The 27,446-nt window shown below is 40.8% G+C and overlaps 1 protein-coding gene across 12 annotated transcripts in view; it reads right to left on the minus strand.

Moving 5' to 3' along the window:
- The window catches only part of PALM2AKAP2 (PALM2 and AKAP2 fusion), a 260,559-nt gene that overhangs the window by 82,508 nt on the left and 150,605 nt on the right, over positions 1–27,446 (minus strand). For 9 of the 12 annotated variants that reach the window (XM_071731456.1, XM_071731461.1, XM_071731458.1 and 6 more), the window contains one exon: positions 24,867–24,949. In XM_071731456.1, coding sequence (XP_071587557.1) covers positions 24,867–24,949 — 83 coding nt within the window. Of the gene's footprint in view, positions 1–14,092; positions 14,212–14,265; positions 14,360–24,866; positions 24,950–27,446 lie in introns of those variants that run through there. The other 3 variants (XM_071731469.1, XM_071731471.1, XM_071731467.1) reach the window with 3 other exon arrangements.

Below are 27,446 nucleotides of genomic sequence, written 5' to 3' on the forward strand. Positions count from 1 at the left end.
AGTCCAATTCAGCAACAAAATCCCCATACTTCAGTACTTAGTCAATGCTAGTCAGCTGTCAGTATTTCTGAATAAAGTAACTAAAATATACTGGTATAAGAATATAACACGTCTAAAATGCTAACTGTTGCTTGGTTTTACTTGAAGATGTCCATATTTTGCAAGATACAGGTGATGTTCTTCAACATCAATACTAAAAGCAATGTCTTGAACTGAATGTGCTGTATTGCTTTGAACTCCTCTTCAACAGATCAAAGCTTGCTTTAGGAAAGCTGTAAGAACCAAGTACAAGGTCTTGTTAAGTCATTGTAATCCAATGTGCCTCTGGAGAGGCTACTGCAGATTTCAAAGCTTGCCCTTCACTCAAACAGGATGAAGCCATGAACTGCCATTCTGCTTTGATTATTGCCACATATTGAGACGGAGCCATGGTCCAAGCAAACATATTGAAAGGGCTCGGGATCAGCCCATGATACCTACTTGTATCATCCTTCCACCTTTCACGGTAAGCCAAAAATCAGTGAGCAGGCAGGTGACTACTGCCCCAGGAGCCAGTGCATCTGTGTCACCACATTCTCACTGCTTCCCCACCCATGTCAGCTGGGGTTGCATGACTCAGGCTAGCAATTAAGAGCACAAAACAATTATTCTTCCTGACATCATCCAAGCCTCAGACCGTGAGAGCTTCCTTTTGCCCTGCCTCACTGCTTCCTCCTACCACTTCCCAGGCTTCATCTTATGACAGTTTCAGGGTGGAGTAACAGAAGTCCAGAAGAACCAAAAATTATTGTTTCACCTAGGACCAAGGAATACCCAGTTCTAGAGATTCAAAAATCTGATAAGCAAAAAGCAATATGCCTGATATAAATGCCCCAGTTCAATGGGAAAAGCTGGTAAAGCCTTTGAAAACTTTCTAAGTTCTGTGACCAACTAGTCTTGCAGTAATGGCTGCTAAATTTACATCCAAAAATGGTGAAAACCAACCTGGGAGGCTGAAATAAAGAATACACTTCACATTTTACATCCTTCTCCTCTTCATTAGTGGATAAGGAGGTGATTTGTTGCCCGGAGTCAAACAAGGACTTCTAGAAACTTCTGCTTGTCAATCACAACCATTAAAAAATGTGTCAGGTTTGAATTTTACTTCAACTAGAATGCAAAGTGACAAGTTGGTTTTGTTCACTGCTGGGATTTGGCAGCCCTGTGGAGTCTATCTGTAGCAATGCTGTCTACTGAGCAGCAAGCTGCACATAAAACTTTCTTTATTGCCCATTTTGTCTACTTAAGATTTTGGAACTGAAACTGTATCTTATAAAGGGTTTATATAATTATTTATATCCAATTTACAATCTTAATTAGGGGTGCAATGATGAACTATTAAAAATATTCAAAGCAGCATTAATCTACCCCTGCTATTTCATTTGAATGGTAACATGAACTAGACCATCAGAAAAATAAGGAATATTTGACTTTGAGAGAAAAGTCAGAATAAGAGCATGGGATCTGCATTCCTGAAACAGCTTGTGTCTCTGGGAAATCCCATGTGAACCCAGGAAAACAGGAAAAGGTGGGATGGTGGGCCTACTCACACTCTGATTAAGTAAAATAAATGCACAAGACATCACGGCATGCAGACCCTACTTCTGAGCGTACTCCTCATTAAAAGTAACCTCAATACAAAGTAAAAAAGCCTGATGTCAAACCTGAGATTAGGCATCTTGCTTGATAAATACAGAAACTTAATTTACCCCATCCAGCTACCACCTTTAAAGAGCATTTTCCCATTCCCTTGATGAGTGTCAAGCTGGACCAGGAATTAACTTGCACCGAATGCCAGACGCCAACAATGCTTTCCTTGGTTAAGAAGTCTCTAATAAAAAGGCAAAATGTTAAATATGTAGTTGCTACTAACTGACAAAATCAAGCTATAGTCATACAACTGTACTTTGTGTGGCTCCAGCATTTTGTCAGAGCAAATTCAGTTATCTGCTGGAGTAATTATGAAACTGCTTCATAAAGAGCAAGTGCTGTAAAAAAGATTTAATTCCCACCAAACTATAAAATTAGCCAGAGGAACTTCCGAATCTCCTGAGGGCATGTCTTTTTTATTCAGAACTAGCTGTATTGTCTATGCTTTAAATTACAAACAAGAAAAAAAACTGATTTTTCAGTTATGAATAGAATTGCTGAAACATTTAGAGTGACAATTGTATCTTCAAAGGTTTTCACTAAAATTGCACCATAATATCCTGAGTAAAACTAAAGCCTTGCTACATTTTTCCCTCTCAACAATATCAGTTTACAGCTCAACAACACAAGGGTGGAGGAGGAAATTCCTTTATTCTCACCTTCAAAAAAAAAAAAAAAAAAAAGTTCCTTTTCAACAAGCTTTAGCACAATGCGTTTGTCATCAATTGTTTGCAGGAAACACCTCACATTTTTTCCTTCTATGCAATGAGTTTGATACCAGCAGGTTGATTTAATTTTATAAAGACAAAAAACCTCCCCACACACATAAAAAAACTGAAGTGCCACATGTGCCTGAAAGGAAAAAGAGGCAAAAACCAGTCACCTTAAGAAATTAGAAATCCCACTGGCATCAGTAAAAGTATCCACACAATACTCACAGAAGATCCTGGCATTGTATAAACAGAAGGCCAGAAAAATTTGGATTTAAAACTGATAAAAGGCATATGCGACTTCACCAAATAACGTAACAGAAGTAGTGAGTGGCAAGAGCTTACTCAGTTTTGACTGAGTGCCAAATTTACCACTGCAAGGAAGAAGAAAGTAAGAGTACATGGGCAGCATTCCCACTATGAGCCTTAGCTAACAGGAATTCCTAAGTATCTTTTTAGTTTTGATTGCTTAAAGGTGCAGTGAATAAATTGCTTGGCTTGCCACAACAATACTGCAACACAAAATAGCATGAATTTTTAAGAACAAAAATTAAAGCTTTGCTCTTACTAATTTCCTTTAAGAGGTTTTTCTCCAGTGAAAAGCTATTTCTGATGCAGCTTTCTGATGCTGCTCCTCTTGGTAACTTCCATGGATGGTGAAAAAGCCAACTGCTGCCATTTCTGCCCTTTCTTTGAAATAATCAACCATAATGCAGTAACCCACAGCTGTTTCAGCAAAAGTAATGCTTAAGAAAAAAAAAAAAAAAACAAAAGCAAAAACCAGAAAGGCATGGATGAATTGTGGTTTTTTGCTTGAAACCAAAGCATGAACCCCTGCAGTAGTTTGTGTCCGGTGAGATAATATAATAAAGTCAAGCCTTCAAGGTCTCCTCCTGGCTTCATGTTCTGGATGAGTGTTATGCCTGCCACATATGCATATCTGATGTTGAAAATGGAGATACGGGATGTATCAGCAAAGTTAAAAGACGTGCCTGGTAATTGCATTCCAGGAAGGCTTTTGTAAACGTAAGCAGTATCTCAGAAGCAAAAATGAAATTCGGTCAAGCCGGTCTAAGGTACAGCTCAAGTAACGCTTCGGTGAATCAGACTGAAACACTGTCATGGTGACAAAGAGTAAAAATCTTTGCTCCACCACCAGATCTGTATTAACCCTCCAGCAGCTGGGGCAGTTACTGACATTCACTGGTGGACAGACAGCAGCAGAATTTGGTTCAGATGACAATCTTCTCTTGGACTTTCCTAATGCTCCCATCACATACCATGTTACTTTTTAAATACATGATTTATGTGAGCAGGAAACTTCCAGTATCAACTGAGCACTGAAAAAAATGAGTCAATCTTCCTCTCAAGCTCACATAAATCAGACAATGACCAGATCTGGGAAGCATTTAGGATGTGTACACTTTACCCTTGTTTCAGGTCCTTGACACCCAGTTCCAGCAAATACTTTCATCAAACATGAGAAACTCATAACACATTGAATAAAATGAAAGTTTTGAGCTGGCTGCAAGACAAGCAGGTTAAAAGTGGAGAGAGGGACTTCTTGCCCAGCAGAACAAGAGACTGGGGACACTGTCATTTGGGAAGGAAAGGGAAGACAGTGCAAAAGCAACCCAGAATGAAAAATAAGTCTGGTGCAGGAGCGGCTGGCTCCCACCTGAGCAAGGATACCAGCCAACACCATTGCCCTGGCCAGGCCCCCAAGCAGAGTCACCCACTCCAGGGAAATGATGCTATTCCCCACCTCCTTCCCATCACAGACTTCGTGAGAAACACGACCCTGCCCTACAACTCCAAGGACATTTTTTGGTTGTTGTCATCTTTGTCAAAGCCAAACCAAAGAAACTCTTGGCAACACTGCCACAGACTGCAGGAAATTACCGAAAGAGACTAATTACATATTTCTCTGTTCATCCATTTTTGTTAGCAGAAAGGAAAATCATACAGTCTTCTTTTTGCCAAATCCTACCCATTGGCATTATTGAAAGCTTGGGTCTTGGGTTTGAATGATCTGGTGTTTTGAAGGACAGGTGGCTTTTGTCTGAGATTTTCTGAGAAGCATTTGACAAGAACAACAAAGGCTCTGGAGGAGTAATTTTTTCAGACTCTTCTGATGTTTACAATGCACTCTGAATCTAAATGTTTTGTTAGTTTTTAACTCTTCAGCCCAGGAAATATTCCAAAACTTTGAAGATTTTTTACAAAATAAAATATTATGGCTAACAAGCCAAAACTTATTATGAGTGAAGCTGCTCTTTAGTTTACTTAGCTCATTCCTTAGAGCTTCTTGTAAGCTGAAGAGAATAATTTATTTTTAATCTCCTTATGAGATTTTTTCTGTGAAGAAATACACATCATACATAGCAAACTCAAATAATCCAAGTAGATCTGAATTTGCTAGGAAAAAAAAACTTACAATACTGTCCTACAGAATGAATTATTACTGTGTGCTGTTTTGCAGCTCCCTGATGTCCAGCAACAAAATATGCACATAAAATATCTCTCATCATTCCAGAGCGAACTGTATCATCCAGCATCTAGTCCCAAGCATGAAATGCAACACAGCAGCAGAGACCTGTTTTCATTTTGTGCAGCTACTTCAGTCACTTGAGGTCCTGCCTATTAGGAGACTGAGAAACTGTGTCAGCATGACCCTCCACAATGGATTTTTTCTGGTGCTGGAGCCCCTCACCACGTTCTTGAGGAATGAAATCATCAAGTCACTATAAAATCCTGGAACTAAGCTTAGCAAAGTGAAGTTCTCTTGCCATGAAAGCAGGACACCTTTTCGTCTTTAAAAAATTCATGTATCCTATTTCAAGCTCACATTTGCCACAAGAACTGCATGCCCTGAAGCACCTCCTTTTTGCATTTCTCCCCTTCTCTTCTGTCTCCCAAGGAAATAAGTAAGTATTCATTAGATCCACCAGCTAGAAAGATTGAAATGCATGATGCATTTCCCAATGCAGCTGCAGATGCACAGCCAGCTGTTGCCGGTGGGGTGCTGAGCAAAGCATACACAGATGTGCAGGCCTTTCAACTACATCCTTAAAACACAGCCACAGCATAGCTCTGCTAAACTCACTGTTCCTCACATAGGAAATAGCTGGCAGAGCACCCACAGAGATAACTCAGCATTTTGGTGTTCAGATGTTCACTGCTCAACCCCCTGTTCACAAACAGCAGCTCCACCTGTGGCTGTAGGTTACAAACCCTCTAACAGAAGGTGTGAGCAGAGACATTTGGTCTGATGTTTCATACTTTTTATGAAGAAACATAAGTGCCTGCAATGAGGAATGCACTGAAGAATTAATTCCTCTCACTGAGAGGGGGTCACAACATAAGCGTGACCCCATCATCCTCCAGAGGTTATGTACTGCAGCCTGACTGCTGTCCATGTGTCTCAAGGCTAAGGTGAAAGCACAAGCAGCAAGTTTCACAGTGCTAGAAGTGCTTTCTTCAGTCTTTATCTCAGATTCTCTGCATCTGCAAATGAATAGTCCTGGACAGTGCAACTTGCTCCTGGCTTTAAATGCCATCTGGCTCTCAACTTAATGAACACTGGCTTAAGTAAATTCACCCTCCATCTTTCAGACTCACCACTACTTTTAATAGAAACTGAACTGATACAACAAGACTGTTTTGTTGTTGCTGGGGTTTTTTTTAAGTGTGTTTTTGTTGGGGTTTTTTTTCTGCCTCTGGGTTGCTTACCATTCCCTAACATGCTGACAGACACACTCCACTGTAACACCTGCATGATCCCAGTTTTATTTTCCATTCTGCAGAAATCTGTCCCACAGGCATAAGAAGAGGAATGGTTAAAAAATACTACACACATCATCTCCGCCCCCCCTACATCCTAGGCATCTGATGATCCGTTGGCAATATCCCCTTGGAAAGTCCCTTTTTTGACATTTTTCACTGTAGAGAACACTGACTGTTGACTTGATTTCCCTTCAAAAAGCTTATGATAATTGCAAGTCTTGAAGCACAGTCCTATCATTCTTTTTTTCCAGAAAGAAAACAAGGTCTCAGCAGGAGATGGCTTAATACAAGCCCTACCCAGCTCATCAAAGCAAAGCCAGGTCCTTTAGCTAGTCCAGCAGGATGCACTGAATTGCCAGAGTCACCAGGAACAGTAGGTAAGACATGCCTGAGAGCTGAACTTCTGGGTTTCCCACGTATCCCACAAGAAGCTGAGAAGAATAAGGAAATTCTGTTGTTGAATCATTGCCACTATAGACATTAAAGTCCCGACTTACGGAGAGGCCTGGGTAGTGAGTGAGGGGCAGAACAGCCTAAAAACATTTTATTCAGACCAGAAGGCATCTGATGACATCTTACAACCAAGAAGCCTCTCTACAAGGAACAATAATTCATTGCAGGTTCTTCTTTTCAGCACAAACTACTTCTGAAAGATTCAGAATCATCAATCCTAGGTTGGGTCACTCACCAAACACTACTTGGGCTCCACCAGAACACTAGCCATTGTCACACCTTCACTCACTTCTATGAAATCAACAAAAACTCTGTGGAAATAAGCAGATAATCAAAGCTAGGTTTTGGGATGTCCTGTTTGTGTTCTAACAGTTTCGCAAGCTGGCTCCAGAACTCTCTAAATGACAATAACTATTGTCAGCTTTGTCAGCTTTCTAGCAACAATTACAAATGTGAATTTTTTGTCCCCAGGGTGATCCTCCTAGAAATTTCAAAATTACCCGAGCTCCCTGTTTCTGTCTCTAAATTAATTAGTTGGAAAAAGATTTTTAAGAAGGGCCTAAAATACACCCTCGTCAAAAAAGTCAATTAATTAAAAGGTATTTTTAACTTGAAGTGAGAGTTATTCCCCAGAAATCTTTGTCAGTCTGCATTCTGATCCATGTGCCATCTCTGTTCTCATTAACCAAATTGATAAACATATTTTATACGCCATGCTAAGGATAAATCTGGACCTTAAATATATATCAACCCAGAAAGGCAAACAGGGAACAGGATAGGGATGTTGGGAGTACCTGTTAAAACGTTAAAAGGCATGACTTTCAGAAAGTGAATGGGCACTTATTCACTCTATGCTGGCATTTCAGGTGGAAAAACTCAAAGTCCAAAAGAAGTCCCCAAAAGTCTGGTTGTTGCTTTGCTTCCTCAGAGTTGCTCTTCACCATAGACTTGGAGGGGACTCACACAGACTCAAGAATGACAGAGGAAAAACAAGCTTTCATTGGCAAAAGGTATGGAGAAAGCTGCTATTCTGACATTTCTACATTTAAAAAAGCCAGGGATTGAACCTGATGAGTATAAGTGAAAGTATAACCTACAGGCAAAACATAGTGATGGGAAGCATCACAGTGACTGAAATATCAAATAGATGCAGGGCAGCATCAGAATCCTCTCAGATGAAAATGAAACAACAGCATCTAAAGCCAGCACAGCTTCTTCTCTGCTACTCTCTAGACTCCATTACTTACTAAATTGTTTTTTTTATTAAGCCAGTTCCAGTGTATCCACTGGTTCCAAAATAGAAAAACACAGAATTGCCATGAATAGTTTGAAAACATTGAAAGTACACAGAGAGAGGGAAAATACTTAAGATAATCAGACAACAACTTTGGATAAATTTTGGTTTTTGATGATCACAAGCAGCAGTAGGGACAAGGAACAACATAGGGCTGGACTGGACTCCCTGCTCTGCTAGTCTCAACCAAGCCATGTCACAGGAATCCTGCTGGGAACTTGCTCTGGTGTGTCCCCGGTCCCCACAGGCTGTGAGCAGCTGAAACAATGCCAAGTAGAGACTTCAATGCATTTGAACTTTTGTGGTTGCATTTCTTCCTTGCATATTTAGTCCTTCAGCTGTTCCCTGAGTCTTTGGCTGGCCTGCAGTCCTCCTCTCCTTGGTGAGAAGAAGCTTTGCCAGTAAAATACGTCTTAAAATCTTAGGGACAGCTGGAATATCCAACCATGGCAAAAACCACAACAGCCTCTTCACCTTGCATGTATCTGATCTGTTTTAAAGCCAGGTTAAGTGGCTCTTGTGGTTTTATTGATAGCAGTTCCCATACCAACATATGGGTTTCCAAAAGCATCACCAGCAAAAACTTTTTCTTGCACTTACCCTTGGGTAGCAACTAATAGAGAAATCTAAAATTAGAAATTAAATTACCTATTTACAAGGAGAGTTGATAGATAAAATTTAAACATTTGTAATTGCCTTCACACTGTCTTTCTTACAAAGTTATAGGAGTAGCTTTTGCTAGAGATGCACAAGGCTTGTATAAAACCTGTGGGTTCAGCTTCATTTGTGTTCACAGGCATATCTTTTCTTCTTCACTTGTGGCAAAACTGCAACCTTTATTAACAGATTTATACTGATTTAAACAGTTTGAGAGTGCAGGATGCTAATACAGGTGTACGTTTCAGCTGGTTCATGTTTCTGGTCTGATGTTTTCCTGAATCCTGCAAAAGAAGTTATTTGGGGGAAAAAAGAAAAAAAAAAGAAGAAAAAAAAAAAAAAAAAAAAAGTGAAGTTTTTCCAAAGATAGGTAGAGTTGGGTTGTGTATTAGGAATCCTACTAGGGAATTACTCTCATCTTGAACTAATAAACTTGCCCCACATTCAACAAGACAAAGAAATAGGGCACTCCAAGCACATATACAGATGGAGCTGTATTTTTCCCTAGAGTATTGAAGGAAAAAAAGCTGTTACAAAGCTTAGCACAAATAATGCTAGTGCCACTGCCCCAAATAATGAGGCACAAGATGTCCATTTGGATTCTTGGATTTACTGGATAAAAAATAACAGCTGGGGTATCAAATATCAGTCCCTGAGAAGAACTGTTAGGAAGGAAACTACATATGTCCTAGTGTTTGCATCCAGGCCCAGTCAGCAAAATTGTCACACTAAGTTACTCAAGTGAGGGAGGCAGTGGTATCTGTGGGTTTTGTGGCTTTTTGGATTTTTTTTTCTACTTAGGTCAGTACAAATTCTAATGTTTTACCAGTATAAAGGCATTCTGCAAATATCAAGGCAGCTTTTCTCACAATTTTAGTAAACTTGTAAACTTTATGTAATTTATTCTCTTCCTAGCACCTAGACAGAAATCACCTCTTACTGGTAGGTAGTACTACACCTGCTACAAACTTAAAGTTTTACTGGTTCATGCATACATTATACAAACAGATGTTAACAGAAAGTAATAATTTTAAACTACGTAGAAATAGCTGTTAAAACATGGATAACTCTTCCCATCTATAGTACACACAGTGACATGAATTTAGCAATTTACACAAAGAAAGTTTCCTGCTTTTCCCTTTTTAACACTGATAAAGTGGGAGAAGACTGAAATTATGATGTCCAGGCCACAAAAGACATCAGTGGAACCAACTGATTCTGGAAAAAAATTCCAGATCTTTGAGAGCATACGTTTCCTCTGGATCATGATTCATTTCTTTAGCCAATTAGATAAAGCTGGTAAGAAAATTTTAAAATTAACAGGACATGTTTCTGTAATTCAGTAGCATCCATGTATGTTTTGAAGGAAAACTGTTCCTTGTTAAATGTATTATGGTGTTTCTCTGCTATTAATAAGGGATTACAGAAATAATTCTCTCTGCTAAAGCAATACCTAGGGAAAATTCTTGCTTTGCTACTATATTGCACCTAAGTATCATCTCAAGTAATATAAAACCTGAGTCTTGTTACATGTAGGTATTTTTTCCCCATTTCTAAAGAGTTTCTGTAAAGGCACAGTTCTGGTTACTCCTGTAAACCTATTATTTTACTGTCATCAAATAAACAAAAAGTGAACTGAACTCTGTGATAGTGATAGTAACTGCAGTCAAAGGATCTCTTTTTAAAACTAAGGATAGCTTGATTTACAGTAGTAATGGATTACTGAAGATTTTTCATCAAAAATAAAGTCGTAATTTGTATTCCTATTCCAGAATTTGAATATGAAAAATCCTCTTTTTTGTTCATTTTGTCATAAAACCAGAACAACCAAGTACTGCTAATGCGATTATCTGGGAGCTGAGAAAAGAAATGACAAAACCTAGGTTTCTGTAGTATGTTATTTTGAACAGTTGTTACAACTGGATGTGTCTTCTAATAGCAGCTGAAATCAGTTTCAACACACTACACTCGAGCAAAGAATGTAAAACAGCTCAGAAGATCCTCAAATGCAGAGAAGAAAAAGGAAGAAACACTGGTTCCACTTTACATCTGGAAAACTTCTGCACTGAGCATTGAGACTTGATGTTCAGGGAGGAATGAGATACTTGTGGTCTCCTGAAGTTCCTCTGTGCAATCTTTTTTAAAGGTCTGTACACACTTCAATACTGATTTACCTTGATTCTCACTTGATCTCACAGAAAACAGTATTGGAAAGGGCCTGATGGTCAACATCCAGATTCCTGCAGTCAAAAACAATGGCTATGATGCCATCAGGCTGTTTTGAAAAATCTTCCCAATCTGACACATATCAGCTGACTGACTCTCTGGAAGCATGTTACACATTTCTTGAGCCACAGAGGTAGTTAATATTGCCAGCTCAAAGTGGACATCTCATTTTTAGATGGCTGATATGAAAACCAACTTTTAATTGACCAGCCCTAGGACAGAGGAAGACTGCAAGGTCTGCTTTCTCATTGAAGACTAACCCACAGAACCACTCGTTCCACCATCAAGCTGTACTGTGAAGTATATTCGTAGCAGCAGCAGAATCCCAGGTAGGAGATTTGATAGAATATGGACTTTGCTCAGCTGTATTTGTCTTGCCACAAGTAATCAGTATTTATCCTTCATAAGGATGATATAGACAGATGTGAAATACTAATCTAGCAGACCAATGCAACCCAAACTTATTAAAATTATTTGAGCCAAAATAACTTAAAAACTTAGAGATGCATAAGTATTTAGGAGTACAATTTTGGCATACAGTTAAAAAATAATTACATACAGATCTAACTGCATTTGCTGGCATTCATTCAGTATTGCTATTATATTTTATAATCAAACTTAATTTTATAGAGCTTTACTGTAGTGGTCTAAGTACGCAGTACATTTAAGAACAGCCCTCTACAGGACATATGCAATACTCAGTTAACTGAGCATCATCATAAATAAGCAGACCAAATCTCACTTTGTGCTCATATAATTTGAATGCCAAAACGACCAGATGAGCTTTAATGGACTTGCTCTGAGGAGGTGGGAGTATCAGAAAAGACTTCTCAATTAATTCTGACTCCAGACTCTTGCTAGACTACGCATGAACACAAAGAATCAAGCTTAAGATTGAGAAGCAGGCAAGGAAAAGTTGTAGCAAAGCAAAACACAGAATTTAAGATGGACTCAGGCACCCAACCAATAGGCTGCAGCAGGTGAGAAGCAAGATGGGGCCCTTTAGCGCAGACTTCTGGGACAGACAGCTGCCAAAGCTTTATTTTTTTTTTTTTTTTAAGAGGAAGCATAAGAGAAGAGACCAAATTTTGGCAGCCTGCACAAACCTGTTTACGCAACAGCCACAAATCAACTCACTGTTGGTCAGTATAAGTCACAACTGCCTGAGATTCAGTGCTGCAGCATGTCAACAAGAGAAAAATCAGACTGTGAGTGGTAATAGTAGGGCTGGTTCTAGACGTTGCATTATGTAGCTCTTCATGTCTTGTTATAAATGCAGTATCAATAGCACTTGATAAATCAGCAGGTGTTTCCCATAGCAAAAGTGAGTTTTGCAATTTAGACAAGAGAAACCAGGCATGAATTAACTTATCCCACGACCAAAATATCCATCAAACTTCTAAGGATTCTTCTGGGTATATTTTTCATGCTGTAAGCCTAAAGTGTAAGTATTACTTGTGGCAAGACAAATGCAGCTGAGCAAAGTCCATATTCTATCAAATCTCCTACCTGGGATTCTGCTGCTGCTATCCTGGATTCCTCACTTCACCAAAACTCTGAAGTCAATAGGAGCTTTTGAGTAATTTAAAAGGACTGGGATGTTACCCATGCATTCCTTAGTACAGAAGCTGCATCATACAAAGCCACAAAAGTCACTTCTTACAAGACGCCTATAAATATGGCTCAGTTTACTGAAGAACTCACCTGGGACTGATACTCTTTAGACAGGTGCTTGATAATTAAGAGTTAAAAACCCAATATTATCACCCATCTGAAGCCAGTATTCATATGCAACATTTTATATTTGGGCAAACTTACTTTAGCAGAGGCTATCAAAGGATAGCAAATGGACTGGAACTCAGATAAAATATGAATATAAACTCAATAAAATCTTTCAATACTGACCAGTAAGAAATCCTTACAATTAGTACACTTAAATCAATACAATTTCAGCTATAACTTCACCTCTGTGCAGGATGCTGCGTACAGGGACATAAAAGCTATTTTTAAAAAATATTTGAAAGAACTTGCACTTCTTATGAAAAAGAAGTCATATCCTACGACAGATACTGATGTATGTATGCTTTCCTTGGATTCCTGAGGCCAGAAAACGTAATGGTGAAAGTGAAATAAATCCCTGTCAGATACGCAAAACCTCTGCAAAACACTTACACAGCATGAATACAAATTGACATACCAGAGCTATGAGACAATGCCAGAATCAGAGGATATCATTACAACATTGAACTGTTAATCACAGCTCAAAATAAAACATGTTTATTTCATTGGTAAAACCACAATCGGGGGATCTGCTCTCTCCCTCTTGTGACACAAAGCTGGTACTTAATGCCCTAACGTACATCTTCTGGAAGATGATAGGTGATTCACCTTAAGATAAAAACCAAACTTCAGTATGATGCCTGCTCTTTATAACTAATGATTAATATTATCAGAAGCTCAAACACTTGATTGCCTCAGTACCTGCCTGCCTGCCTGCCCACAGTAGTAATTTCAGTAACTTTTTAGGAAGAGACACCAATGTTTGAGAAGTTTACACTGGAGTGGACCTAAGCTGATCCCAAATAAAAAGACATATAAGATTTAAAACTCATCCTTCCGTGTTACTGAGGGGTCTAAAAATAGACGTGGAACAAAGATACGGGAGATTTTCGGTTCAAAAAGGGGAGTCCAGGAAAAATTGAGATGGCCATGAGAAAAACCATGCTGATCAAAATATAATTACGTCATGAGTTTCTCAGGATCTTACCAAAACCCCTCCACGCCGCCACGCCGGCTCTCAGCCCCCCCTCCCCGCCTGGCCCGACAGGCTCCCGCGCACAGCGGTCGCCCCCCCGGGAGGTCTGCAGAAACCACCCCGGACCCCCAAACCGCAGCCGAGGCGGCAGAAGGGTCTCCCCTCCACCTGCGGACACCGAGGGGATGCGCTCACAGACCCGGCTTTCCGTACCCGGCCCCCCGCCCCCTCCAGCGCCCTGGGAGTCTGCGCCCCCCGTCCCCCTCCCCCACCGCGTCCCGAAGGCAATGTGCAGGCATGGGGGGTCTCGCGGGGTGGGCGAAAGCAAGGGCACGACCCCCTCTCAGGATCGCCCCTTCCCTCATTCCTTCCCCTTCCCGCATTTTCATTCTCTCTTCCCCTCCCGCCCTGCGTTTCCATCTTCCCTCTTCGCCTTTCCTCTGCCTCTCCTCGCATCTCTACCGACCCCCTCTTACATCCCCCGCCACGCTTTGGTCCCCCCCGACCCGCCAAGATTTCCACCTTGTCCCTCTCTCCCTGCCCGCAGCCCGCCGAGGGCCAGACAACTTGCCGGAGCCGCAGACACCTCCGCCTCCCTTTCCTCCGCACCCAGAGCCGCGCTCATACAAACAGACAGACAGACAGACAGACAGACAGACAGACAGAAGGAAGCACGGACCACCGTGCACAGCTACCTCTCCGAAACGCGCCCGCTCCTCCAGCGCACAGCGTGCCCCGCCAGCTCCGCGGCACGTCGGGTCACCCCCCTTTCCACCTCCTTCTCCTCCTCCTCCCCCACTTCTCTCCCCGCCTCCCCCTTCGCCGACGCCAGGAAGAGGGGGGCAACTCCCGCCCCGCTCCGCCCCGCCCGCTCCGGTCCCTCCGAGGATCCGCGCCCTCCCCGCGCCCCCCGCCCCGCCGCGCTCGGGTTACCGGCCGGCGGCCAGAGCTCTCCTGTTACGGGCGGCAGGGAACGCAGGGAGCCGAGCCCTGCGCGGGGGGGGGGCGAGCCCTGAGGGAGGGGAAGGGGGTCCGAGCCCCGGGTGATGGGAGGCGATCCCCGGGAGGGGTGTTCCGAGCCTCGGGGGTAGGTCAGGAAGCGGCACAGACCCGGCGGTGCAGCCGAGCAACTCTGGGGAGGATGTGCAGAGCGGGGGCTCCCTCGCCTCTGGCAGCCCCGGGGATTTCCTGAGACGTGAGTTTCAGGGTGGTTTTGCTACTGGTTGGGTTTTTTTCCTTTTTCGGTTTCTTGGTGTGGTTTGGGGTTTCTTTCTTCCTTTTTTTTTTTTTTTTTTTTTTTTTTTTTTTTTTTTTAATTTGTTTTTGGTGTATTGGATTTGGACTCATTTTTGGTTGGAGTTCTTTTGTTTGGTTGGGGTTTTTTGTTCTACTTTTAATTCTGTTTTAGGCAGGCTGATCGGCTGACTTCTCAAACCTTCTTCAATGTCCTCTTGAACCCATATGCACTTTTACCATGCACACAGTAGCTTCTGGCAAGGATTTCCACTGGTCTGCCACCTCTCCTATGAAGAAACCTTGCCTTTTATTTCTCTCATTTTTTATCTCAGTAAAAACTTAATTATCCCATCATCTCCAATGCTGGAGATGAGGAACAGGTCCTAACCATTGCTTTGAGCAGCTCATGGGCTTGCAGTTCACTGCAATCCATTCACATTATTCCTTCTCCTTGCTGAATAGTTGCAGGTTTATCATGGGGTCTTTGGTCCATAGACCATTCTGTACTTCTTACCACCCTTGATGTCCTGTTGAACACCATCCTAATCTAACACATCCTTTTTGAGAAAAATACAATGATGTGGACAAGCCATAGATTTCATGTAGTGGCACAATGGTCATGTTCTCTTATGACAAGTTTTTGAAGACAAAGCTGATGTTTCTATGGAACTGACATAACCCCAAGATTTTACTTGTGCAGTGGCCAGCTCAGAGACCACATTTTTACAGGTTTGTTTCTCCATATGCATAATTTCACAGATACCTACAGTGAGATTGTTATAGTGCCCAGTCAGTCTCACAATGTTCTGTGTAGTTCCTCATTCTTTCATCTTATTACTGACTTGAGTATGTTAATACCACAGGTTAATTTTGCTATTTCACTCCATTCCCAGTAAGATATGAGTACACTGAACAGCACATGTCCCACCACTGACCCTTGCAGAAACATCATCCAGCTCCTCCCTCCATTGTGAGGACTGGTAATTTATTCCTGTACTTTGCATTTTATCTTCTAAACCATTACTGAGCTACACCAGGGCTTTCTCTCTTGTTACTATTGCTGCTTAGTCTCCTTAAAAACCTTTGTCGAGAGCCTTTTAAAACTCAGTCTGATATGGAAATTAGATCACCCTTATCCACATTTTTGTTGACCCTTTCAAAGACCTCCAAGAGGTTTGTTTAAGGCAAGACTTTACAGAAACAATGTTGACTCTTCTCAGATAGATTGCATCAATGCAGGTGTCCTTTAGTTCTAACCCAATTAGCATCTCTGCGTTTGCACAGTATAGATGTGATGTTTGCAAATCTCTAGTTCTCCAGTATCCTCATTGAAGTTTAGTGTCACATTTGCCACCCTCTACTCTTAAGGTGCCAATGTTTTAAATGAGAGGCTGCATGCTGCTGTTGGTGATTCAGCTGCTTTGTCCTCAGGTGAGAACTCAAGGACACAGATGCTCACAGGCAGGCATAGCATTACCTGATAGTGAAGAAGACTTAAAGACAATGGTGTAAGGACATAGATGCATACATACATAACTCCAGACTTGTAAGGCAATGCTATTAATGTAAATAGGAAGATATTTTATTTACCTTCTTGCAATTGTGTGTGTCTGAAACCAGTGTGGTACAGGCAAGACCTCACCACATACTTTTTTCCATTAGAAAAAGCATTATCAGAAATGACACGGATATTGTTTGAAAGTTTTCAATTATTTTTTTTCTTGTGACGGGGATGCATTTACTTTGTATTAATAAGGTAGTACATGACTAATGTACCACAGAGGAAATAAAATGTGATTTCACTCAGTATTTTAATGAGTTTTGCCTATTGCTTCTAACTTGCATTTTCAGTGGTTACAACAGCAGGAGAAAATCATGTCTTAAAGGTTGGTTTTAAAGAAATGTTTTGTTAGGTTTTTTACAGAATAGAGGAAGTCTTCAGGTGTGGTAAAGAAGGAATAATCTTTGCCTGAGTGCAGCCTTTTCTAATTTTTACTGTGAAGTTAAGGTTTCTTTACCTATATCATGAATTGCAAGATTAGTCAGCATTGTTCTAAAAACTCTGAAAGTAGGAAGAGTATGAAGATCATCTGCATTAACCCAATATCTATCAGGTAGAGTAGTTATTTTTAACTCCTAAATGACAGTTCTTTGCCTGTCATTCCCTTTCAGGCCTACTTTTTTCCTGTGAATTGGAAAGGAATAAGTCACCACTGGTATTACCTCATACCTCCTCCAATGCCTGACCAATGTACATCACATACATAGGCTGTGAGCAAGAGGACCAGTGCCACTGAACTCGGTGGGAATCGCAGACACTCGGCACCTCTGACAACTGGGCCACATGCTTATGTGAAGCCTTGTTATTATACAAAAAGGCTCTTATTTCTTCTTTTCTCTGCCACATAAGCTGACCTAGTTTACAATCTGCCTCTGTACAGATGTGTCCTCTTCCATGGGCAGAAAGAGGACAGAGCCACTGCCAACAAAGAGTGCCTGGAGTTAGGAAGGGGAAGAGACACAGGGTGGCTCAGTATGGGAAGATAAAGAGATGGAAATGAAAGACAAAGATGTTTGGAGGAGCAAGAAATAGGGAGAGAAGAGAGTAAAGACATATGTGTATCAGGAGTAAAGGAGTTACTTTAGAGTCTGCCTTAGGACTTTGCCATTAAACTGGATCCTAGTTTCATTGAGGCAGATTTTTGATCTGGTAGCCTCCACTCTGAATTTCACTGAGTTTGACAAATTAGTTTTTCTTGAGATGCAGATTTTTAAGTGTCTCAGATTAGCTGTGAGAATTTTTGTGTTGGATTAGTTTTCCTTTCCTTCTGGTTCTGGCTGTTTCTTTGACTGCAGAATAGCATGCAGATGAACTGGGTGTGGGAATGCACCTGCTTGTGGTAATGCATGTGAGATGAAAATGGTACTTCTGTGTATTCTCTGTGTATTTATAAAACTAATTAATGCAGAGACCCATCAATCAGTTAGCAGAAAAGGCTTGTGAAGTTTGGAGGTCACATTCATAAATACTTTATAATCAGTATGGGGATGAAATGTTGAGTATTATGGAGGCAGGGAGGTGCTGGTAGGGAACAACTGGAGATCCCTGTTCTGGTCCTGGTGTTGCTGATGACCTGTGGTGTGACTGAAGGCAAGTGACTTTCCTTTATTTCTCTGTGTGTGCTGATGAATTTCAGGACAAGGACTGCCTGTCAGTGAGTGGGCAGAATATAATGGGACCTCACGTATGCAGTTCAGATACTAACTCAGATACTAATACTAGTTCAGAGTTCAGATACTAATGTAGTATAATTCAAAAGTTATTTTCTGAAGTTATTCAGCTGACTAACAGGCTCACTTACGCACATCTATTATGTGGTGGAATAGCTTGGCAAGATTTCTGTTGACAACTTGCTACATGAGTAATCTCGTTGACTTGAATGGGACTCCTTCAGTGAGTAATATTTTATTACTGGCTCTATAAACTGTTCTAGTCATCATCAGCTTACGAACTACATGCATAGCCCTGCCAGCATTTACCACACAGTTAATAGGTTTTACTGCAAAAAGTCCTGTTACAGGAGTTATATGCAGTAGTAACTATTGGTGTAATCTACGCCCACATTAAGAAGTTAACTCTCTTCTGCAATTGCAAAAACAGCCAAATTTCACTGACATCATGTTCTCTTTTGTTCAGGGGATCTATTAGTTGCCCTTTTCAAGAAATCCTAAGAAATATTCGGTACCTGTGCTGTTGTAGTGAATTTCTTTTTTATTGCAGCTCATGGGGATACCACTGCATAACTGACTCATGGCTCTCCCTCCTTCTTCTGCAAAATTCAATCATTGCAAATCTAGACCTGTGAGGTTTTACTTAAAGCTCTTTACAGTCTTCCCCAGCTAATGTTTTGGCTTTGATTACCCCTGCCTTATCTTAACTCTCTTTGTACCTTCTTCCACAATAGCCCCTGTTTCTTTCCCCTGCTGTGGGCTTTGTGTCTCCTTTCAGTCTGTTCCTTTTCCTGAGTGCAGAAAAATCCCATTCAGTACTATCCCTCTTTATTCTACAAATCCATCTTTGAAGTCTGCTTCATCAATAACACCAACTTAAAGCAGTCCTGAAAGTCTTGTGCCCAGCTTGCCCCATTGAGCCTGAACTTCCTCAGGGGCAGGAAGCCTATCTCTATATATTTTCTGAATTACTGCATCCATAGGAAGACTAATATAAATATAGCACTACTTGTAGCCACAGCATTACATATTCAACATTTATATCAACTTCTGGGGCAAGATAATCATAGGCTACAGTGTGTCAACAATTATGTACAGTTCCTTATTGTTCCTCCAACTAAGCAGGCATAACAAAGATTTAAAGACCAATTATTATTTTCGAAATAGGGAGCCTCTGTAACTCTTCTATAGTATACTGGAATAGCATATTCTTACAAAGAGCATTTGTTTGTGAACTATAGAGCTTGATGCAAAGCCCAATGGAGGCTCTTCCAGTGCATTCAATGAGCTTTGGATTAAGTCCTTCCTGAGGAGCAGATGCAGGGTTTTATTCACTACCATTAGAACAAAAAAAAAACGACAAGACAAAGAATAAAGTTGTCTACAGAGAATAATGCAGTGTTGTCCTGCAGCAGCTTAAATACATGGGACTCTATAGTTTAAAGCCAATCCTGTCTAGTTACTAAAATTGTTTGTGTAGCCCATTCTCAAAATATCCTGTGCAGAAATGTTAAAATATTTACACATAAACACCCTAACACAGTGTATTTTACTGAGTACTAAACCTCTCCGTATTAAATGTAACTACAAATTCCAGTTGTGCAAACAAAGATAATATAGAAATAGTTTGTTGCCACTAATCATGAAAACTGTGGTGGAAGAGAGAGATGGAATTTTTTTCTTATGCCATGGCTTTTAGATGGATCCAAAGTGTTTACTGAGACACTAGAGACAGGCTTTCCTTTAGGAAGTTTTCCTAGAACCATAAAAATGTTTTGGTAGAAAAAAGCCCTTAAGCTCACCGAGTCTAATTGTTAAGCCAGCACTAAAAGTCCACCACAGAGCCATGTCCCCCAGCTCTACACATCTTTTAAATACCTCCAGCGATGGTGACTCAACCACTTCCCACTTCTGGCCCCATTTTTTCCTGCAGGGGCAAGTGTCTCTGTTTCTCATTTTGATAACATCTCCCAGACAGATAAGAAATCAGGTTGCCCTGTCCAGCTTACCTGATTGAGCCTGCAGGGCAGGTGGCACTACTAGCAATCATTAAGTGAGAAAACCAAGCCTATCTAAAGGTCCTTAGAAAATCAGACACGAGTGATTGATATTTAAAGAAGAAATTTTTTTCTCTTGGAAAATTCTTTTCCCCCTCAAAGAACAATATCACAGTTTTCTAAAGATTTGTCACCTTCTTGAATTAGAAAGGGAACAGGCCCACTGACTCAACCCATGGCCAGCCTGAAGGGACTGGCTGTCCCTGCCACAAGTTGAAGTCTCAGCTACACTGCATTTTGCCATCACCAGAAGGAAATCAGAGAAAATAAAACTGTAATGAGATGATAAGGCAAGCTGATTACAATCCTGCTAATTAAAAATATGCATTATTCTATATGGAAAGCCAGGTCTGCACTAAGAAACTGCTCTGCATTTAAATGTTTTAACTCACATACTGTCAGAGCAGGCAGTCTTATTTATCTTTGGATAAGAAGATATGTTTTTTACACAGGCACCACAGCTTGACAGTCTTTTTGCTTTGCTTTGACAGTTTCCATGCAAAGCCATAGCAATAAAATTACAAAGTCAGACATCAAACATAATGGCTCTGATTGCTTTGAATGGCTGATGATCCACTGGTTTCCTGACCAACACTGCCTGTCTCAGTCATGATATGAAGATGCACTTGAGAGCAATCAACAGAGGCCATAATTGGAAAGGAACTCTTAGCTGTGTGCTGTGACATGCAGTTCAGTAACTCAGGTGGATCCATCTCTCTGTACCCAGCTCAGCTCTATTGACTTCATGAGGTGAGCTGTGGCCAGGACCAGGGATGGAGAGCATGACCTGGGAAAATGAGCAATGAGAGATGAGAGCCATCAGGAGCCAACTGGGGAAAGTGTCAGCTGCAGAAAATAAACTATTTTATTTCTTGAAGCTGACTTGTACCTTGCCTTGGATTTTTACTACATAAATGTGTCCGAATTTCAGCAGCAACCCTCCATGGCTGGTGTGGCAGCAAAGGTAAGTCCTGTGCTGCCTGAAGCGTAAGGGAGGAGGAAATATGAGACCATGCAGGCTTACACTATGAAAGACAACCAGGGATTTTGGCTGTCTGGCCTCACAAACTTCAGGTACATGTACTGTGCAGAAAGAACATTTCCCTTTCAAACTGCTCCAGAGTGCTGAAAATATCAAAGCTTCTGTCATTTTGAGCTACTGTAAATTTTTTGGCCACAATGAGTTTATGGCAATTGAGCAGGAGGGAGGATGAAGGGAAGGGGTTGTATCCTGGGTCTGTTTTGATTTTTGTGTTTGCTTTTAATCATCAGCCCAGTAGAATTATTTGACCAGAGATCCTTGGGCTCACTTAGGTTCTTTGGTGATACAGTCTTTCTTAAAACCAATGAAAGAGCAAATTGAAGTTCTATATCTCTGATAAAATATTCCAGCAAAATAGCAGCATCTTTTTCACCACAAGACAAATTCTTTCAGCCTACTACTGATTCTTCTATGGTTTTAAAAGTTTTGTTGAAATTATGAGTTATTCACCAATATAATTTCCCAAATTCCTATACAGCAGTGTTACAATGAAGCCAAATGGTGTAAACATAAGTCTTCTTCCTTGTTACTAGTCATCAGTAATGATGGTGAAAAAATAAAGGAAAACAGCTGCAGTTTATGCTACTCCCACACACGTACACGTTCTCCTGCTTGAGCAAAAGCTGCAAGAAAGTCTCGGTAATGAAGTACGTGTCATTCTGAACCTGCACTCAAAAAAGAGCTGAAGGCATAACATAATGTGTTTTAACTGTGACAATGAAGAAGCAGAATTTTGCCTTTTAGAAAAGAAGAAGCATAAAGATCTCCAAGATCACTCCTAAAGTTTGGCTTGCTCAGCAGTAGGTCTAGATTAGCTGGTTCTGAGCATATTACATAGAGTGACTTTGTGAGGACCACACTTTTTCTTTCTTAGAATATTGCTTGCTTCTTGACTAGGATCAAGTGTACCCTTTTGTTACTAATCTATATCCAGTTCTCACTTGTTGTGAATGTTATTGCCTATCAGATGTAAGAGTTTTCTGTGATTTATTGGAACCTGTGTAACTACCATTGACTTGAACCATACAGTACAGAACACTGGTCTGGACCTAGGAGTAGCTGGTTGCTTCTTGTTCACTGTTAACATTGAAGGATATTTTATTATGGCCCAGATCTCCACTTGGACTAAGAAGGCTGTTGAAAGTAACAAAGATAAGCAGATTTCTATTTATCGGGAAAGTAATTTCCCTTGGTATCCCCTCAAAATATTGCAACTAGATCTGTATAGCTTCTTTTCAAAGTTAATTTAAAATTTATGGTTTTCTTGTATGAAAACAAGGTTGCTCTTTGCTTGTTTAGTGATAGGACAATTTTTTTTTTTTTTTTAAATTTATCTCTCTCAGCAAATGAAAGCTAAGAAGAGATTATAAATAGCTGCTCTATATAGTCTTTGCCTCGAACACCAAGCTTCTCCCATGAACAAATTGTTAGCAAGTTGTTAAAGAAAATTTCAGCACTTCATCCTTTGCTATGAATAAAGTAATTTTCTCCCATGCTGGTAAGGATACTCGCATGGATTTCACTGGATTTTCTGTGCTGGCATTTTGTTGATTCTGCTCTCTCTGCATCAGTGGCAGCACTGAGTCAGCCTCCCTCTTACAAAGTTCTGCCATTAAACCTCCTCCTTCAGCGGGGGTTTGTTATTAAAAAATGAGACCTATTTTTTTTAAGCAAAGAAGAAAACAATGCTAAGTCAGATTTTCTTCTCTGTGGTGTTAAACTCCCAAGCACTGCAAGTGCTATGCTATTAAAACAAATTGCATTTCACAGTCATTGAACCCTTTTTCCCTTTTCCTTAAATATGACCTTAACTTAAGCCAGAGAAAGTTACGGACTGGTTAAACTTCAGCTCAGATCTTTCCCAGCAGCACTTCAGGTCCTGCTTGTGATATACAATCTGCCACAAAACGGTGCTACACTGTGCAGGGCACTGATAGCAACCAGGGCAAAATGTCTGGGAATTCCTGTGCAAGTCCATACTCCAGCTGCAGTCAGAATGATTTAAATACCTGCTTTAACCATAACAGGAAAGTTTCATTCTGTCTGGTTTGCATTATCCATTTGAACATTTCTTCTAGTGTTTATGTTGTAAATTATGTGCCTAAAGAAAGGTGGATTCCTACTGAATCATACCCCTGAGGAAGGACATGTTGATTTGCTGCTTTCTATAATAGGCTCAGCCTTAAATTTGGTAGTTGTTTTTGGAAACATGAAATTCTGTGCTATATTGTCCATTATAAATTGTTAATCACATGTAGCCACATTTATATTGTTCTTTACTAGGAGATCTGTTTTGCTTTGTTCTTTTGTTTTTTGGTTTTGTTTATTGGGGTTTTGGTTTTTTTTTTTTGTTTGGCTGGTTGGTTTAGTTTTTTGAATTTTGATTTGGGGTTTTCTGGGGTTTTTTGGCTTTTAGGTTTTTTTTCTTTGTCCGTTTGCTTGTTTTTTTAAACAATAGATTTGTCCAGTCCATTTTGGATTTTATTAGCACTGAAATAAAAACTATAGGAAACCTGGATTTTGAGGAAATTATCAATGGTTTTAAATGGCAAATGGTAAATATAATAAGAAATAAAATTTAAGAAAAGGTTTTCAAGACATTTTTTGCATTTACATTTTCCTCTTTAAGAAAGTTTTTGCAGTTTCTGACTTTATCTGATTATTCACCATGGCTTTAACATCTTTAAGCTAGCTGATCTCAGTTTCTCACACCAGTTTTCAAAGACCAGAAGAACATACGAACTTGCTGCCTTTTTATCCTTAAATGCTTCTCTAAATGAAACAGTTGTTGGGTTAAATTTAACTAACCATAATTTAAGGAAAAATTCTTCTGGTTTTATAACAGAAAAACTCTGCTTCATTAATTTAATCTGGACCTCTTTAACAACCTTGATTATTATTTTAAGAGATGTAAAAGATTAAAGTAAATTCAGACATTAATAAGGGCTTTGTTTATCCAAGTTTGCATCTTTATTTAAAAATCCAATTTCTGATAAAAAACTGATGGAGAGGCCTTTTGTTTTTAACATGGTAGTTTTTGTCTTTAAATATGTCACACTCAGTAGCTTTTGCAGCCCTGTAGGAATTCTCTTGCCCATTCACCCCTTTCCACTCCTGACAACTTACTGACAAATTCATTGGTTGCTTTTAAAAACCCATGTCTGCATCAAATCACACCAAGAATGACAAAGAAAAAGGAATATCCCCATCATGCCTTTTCGAGCAAAATGACATGTTCCCACACACCACCCAGCCACACCAGTGACAGCAATGCTGCTCAGACACCTGCCCTCCTCATGCTCATGAGTTGCTGGCATGAGGGCTTCCAGCAGATGAAGGGAGGTGGGGTGGTGAGGGGGTTGAGAAGAAGAGTAGGTGCAAGGGTAGAAGTGCAGGGGATTTTCTGATGGTGAGGAAGGACTCGTGCATTAGGTTGACACCATAATGCAGTGAGCTGCTGGGATTATTTTAAGAGACCTCCCAAGAGATACACTTTTACTGAAGGTTCTCCTAATCCCAGGCTCCCAGATGTTTGGCAGGACACCATGCAGTAGTGAAGCAAATGCAGTTTACACCATTAAGGTATACTGTGCAAACTATTTCCGTCATAACAACCTCCTCACAGCTGAAGTGGCCCGTCCCACCAAGCAGATGGTGCCATCAAGCACTATGTTTGAGCGCAGCACAGATGCCTGTGCTTCCCACAAGGACGTGGTGGGAGGAGACTTACCCCTGAACCCTCCTCGGCTTTGTGGCTTTCACAGGAGCACGGTCCTGGCGGGTCCCCCGGCAGCATGTCCAATCCTCCTGCGCCTACAAAACCAAAGACATTTTATTGCCCATGGGAGAATGTGTATGGCTGAGAGGTTGCTTTGCTTCACTTGGACCCATTTCTACCAGCCACGTGCTGTCACCAGCCTGGTGCCTCATCAGCTTTGTTAAAGAAAGCAGAAAGAGTAAGAAAACAATGACTGAAACATGTAACTGCCAGCTGGAGGCAGCTCTGCGTGCTGTGGAGAGGCAGCCACCACTGGGAGAAGATGCAGCAGGTTCTTGGTGGGCTACACATCATGGCTCAGGAAGGACATTTTCTCTTTCAGACCTATAAGCAGACATCCCTGTTCTTTGGGTGGGTGCCCAGTGCAAATGTTGGGGCTGCCCTGGTCCCCAGTAGGCTGGTGGAATGGCCCTGGCTGCCAGGTTCAGCCTTGGCACCCCCAGGGAGCCTCTCAGACATTTGTTGCTTTGTGTCCAGCTGTGTTGCTATGTTGAAGGTGTGCCCACGCTCACACCATTCCTGGGATGAACTTGCACTACCCTGGGGAGAAACCAAGGGACTTTTCAGCACTTCTGTGCCTCCCAGGGGAAAAACATCTAAGAGCATCTACGATCACGATGAAAACCATCTCGTCAGTGAACTCTGTTTGTCAGCCAGGCAGTAGTCACTGTGGCTTGCCATTGAAGCCAGGTTAGAGGCACAGCTCACAGCCAGTGCTGTCTGGAAGAATTTCTGCAGTTTTATTTCTGCATCAAGCTTAAAACTTGAAGAAGGCAAGGACATATATGCTGATTTCACCTCCAGGGACAATCTTGCATAGGCAGCCTCAGAGATGTATTTGGTTGCTTTTGGAATTTCTTTAGCAATGGCAATATTTACAATAGATTAGTGTGAATTAGACCCTGATTAAATTGGTGAATATTTTCTAAACTGTAAAATTAAATTATAGGGGATACACAATCCCCTCTATGCAGCATAAGGATGTATGGGGATTTATATACCATCTCCAGGAGCACTGTTGAATGTACACATTCACACCGAGAATACTTTGAATAATGTCCCTTGTGTTACCACAGCACTGTGTGCACTTACTACATTTGAAATACTGCTCATGTACAGCTTGAAATGGCCTTATAGTTTTTCACCAATACAGGGACAGTTATTCATGTTGCTACTTTACTCAATAATCTTGTGTGTGTCTCTTTGAACCACTACTGTTTGTGTATAATCCACAGTTAGAATTACCTATGCAAAAGGATCCGTGAATCAGGGATGCCCTTTGCTTATTTGTTGCCAGCAGACAGTGGCCCATCCTCATAGTGCTACCTTGAGCTGTAGTCTAGCTATGGACACATGGAGGCACTGATTACACACCTGTATCTTTCTTTCTAACAATACTGGCTGGTGGGTTTTCCTGCTTTTTGACAGACAACTTGATACAGACATTTTGATAGACATCTTTTGCTCTAGGGGAAGAAAATTAATTTTTTTAAATGCAATCTATGTGTCCTAATTCTATAGGTGCTTTTTTTCCAGCACATGTTCTTTGGAACTGATCACTTCTCTTCCCACATGCTCAGCCATGCTGTCCATGCAGTCCACAGAGTTGATAGGTCTCCCAAAGCAAGGTTCAAAGACTGCATTAAAACCAGTGCATAAAATTGAGAGCTTTTCTTTCTAGCTATGCTCTCAGCACTCTGGAGAAGCCTACTAAACCAGAAGTCTAACCCCATGACTTTACCACAGGGTCAGTTCCTCCCTTGCATTCATCTCTGCTCAAGGTCCCCTAGAACAGTGCTCCTTTGGAAGTGATGCTGCAGAAAAGGCATCTAGTTTATTCTGTCCTGATTTTTTTTCTGCTTTTTTTTCCCCACTGTTTTTCCCCCCCAGCTTTGGTATCTTTATTGATGTTAGTCTCAGATCAGAAGGACTTTCATTGTTATATGTTTGTAGAGCATTGTAGCATGGGCCTCTGATTATCTACTGATACCTATGTGCTCTCCTGCTATTCAAATGCAGGTGTAAAATAGAGACCTGTGCCTTTTTTTACCATTTCACTTAAACATCCCTTTCTACTTAGGCCTCTGTGCATCTTTTTCTCCAATATATTTGGAACTGCAAAGCCTTCAGCCTGCTGTCCTTGTGTGGATGCTTGTGTTTGGATTAAGTGGCTGTACAGTAGGAGAGGATCAGAGGGTGGAAGCAGTTGTTATTGACATCTCTAGATCAATATTGTAAGTATTTCCAGGATTTAATGTCAGAATAGGTTTAATCTGATTCTCTGGACTGAATGATACCATGGTGTCAGAAGGACTAATACATGATTTCAATATTTGTGTTTCCACTGGGGTTTGAAAAACATTCCATGCCACCTTGCAGAAGAGTCTCTGGTCTGGTGTTCTTCAAAAGGATTCTGGACTGCAACTCACAGTCTCATTACATAGTGTGAATCACTTCACATCTGAACCAGTTGCAAGTGTGGTTGAGGAAAGAAGGCTAAGTTAAGTAAAAACCATACTATTCTCTGCCAAA

The sequence above is a fragment of the Heliangelus exortis genome, chromosome Z, assembly GCF_036169615.1.
Source record: "Heliangelus exortis chromosome Z, bHelExo1.hap1, whole genome shotgun sequence".
In the NCBI taxonomy this organism is placed as follows: domain Eukaryota; kingdom Metazoa; phylum Chordata; class Aves; order Apodiformes; family Trochilidae; genus Heliangelus; species Heliangelus exortis.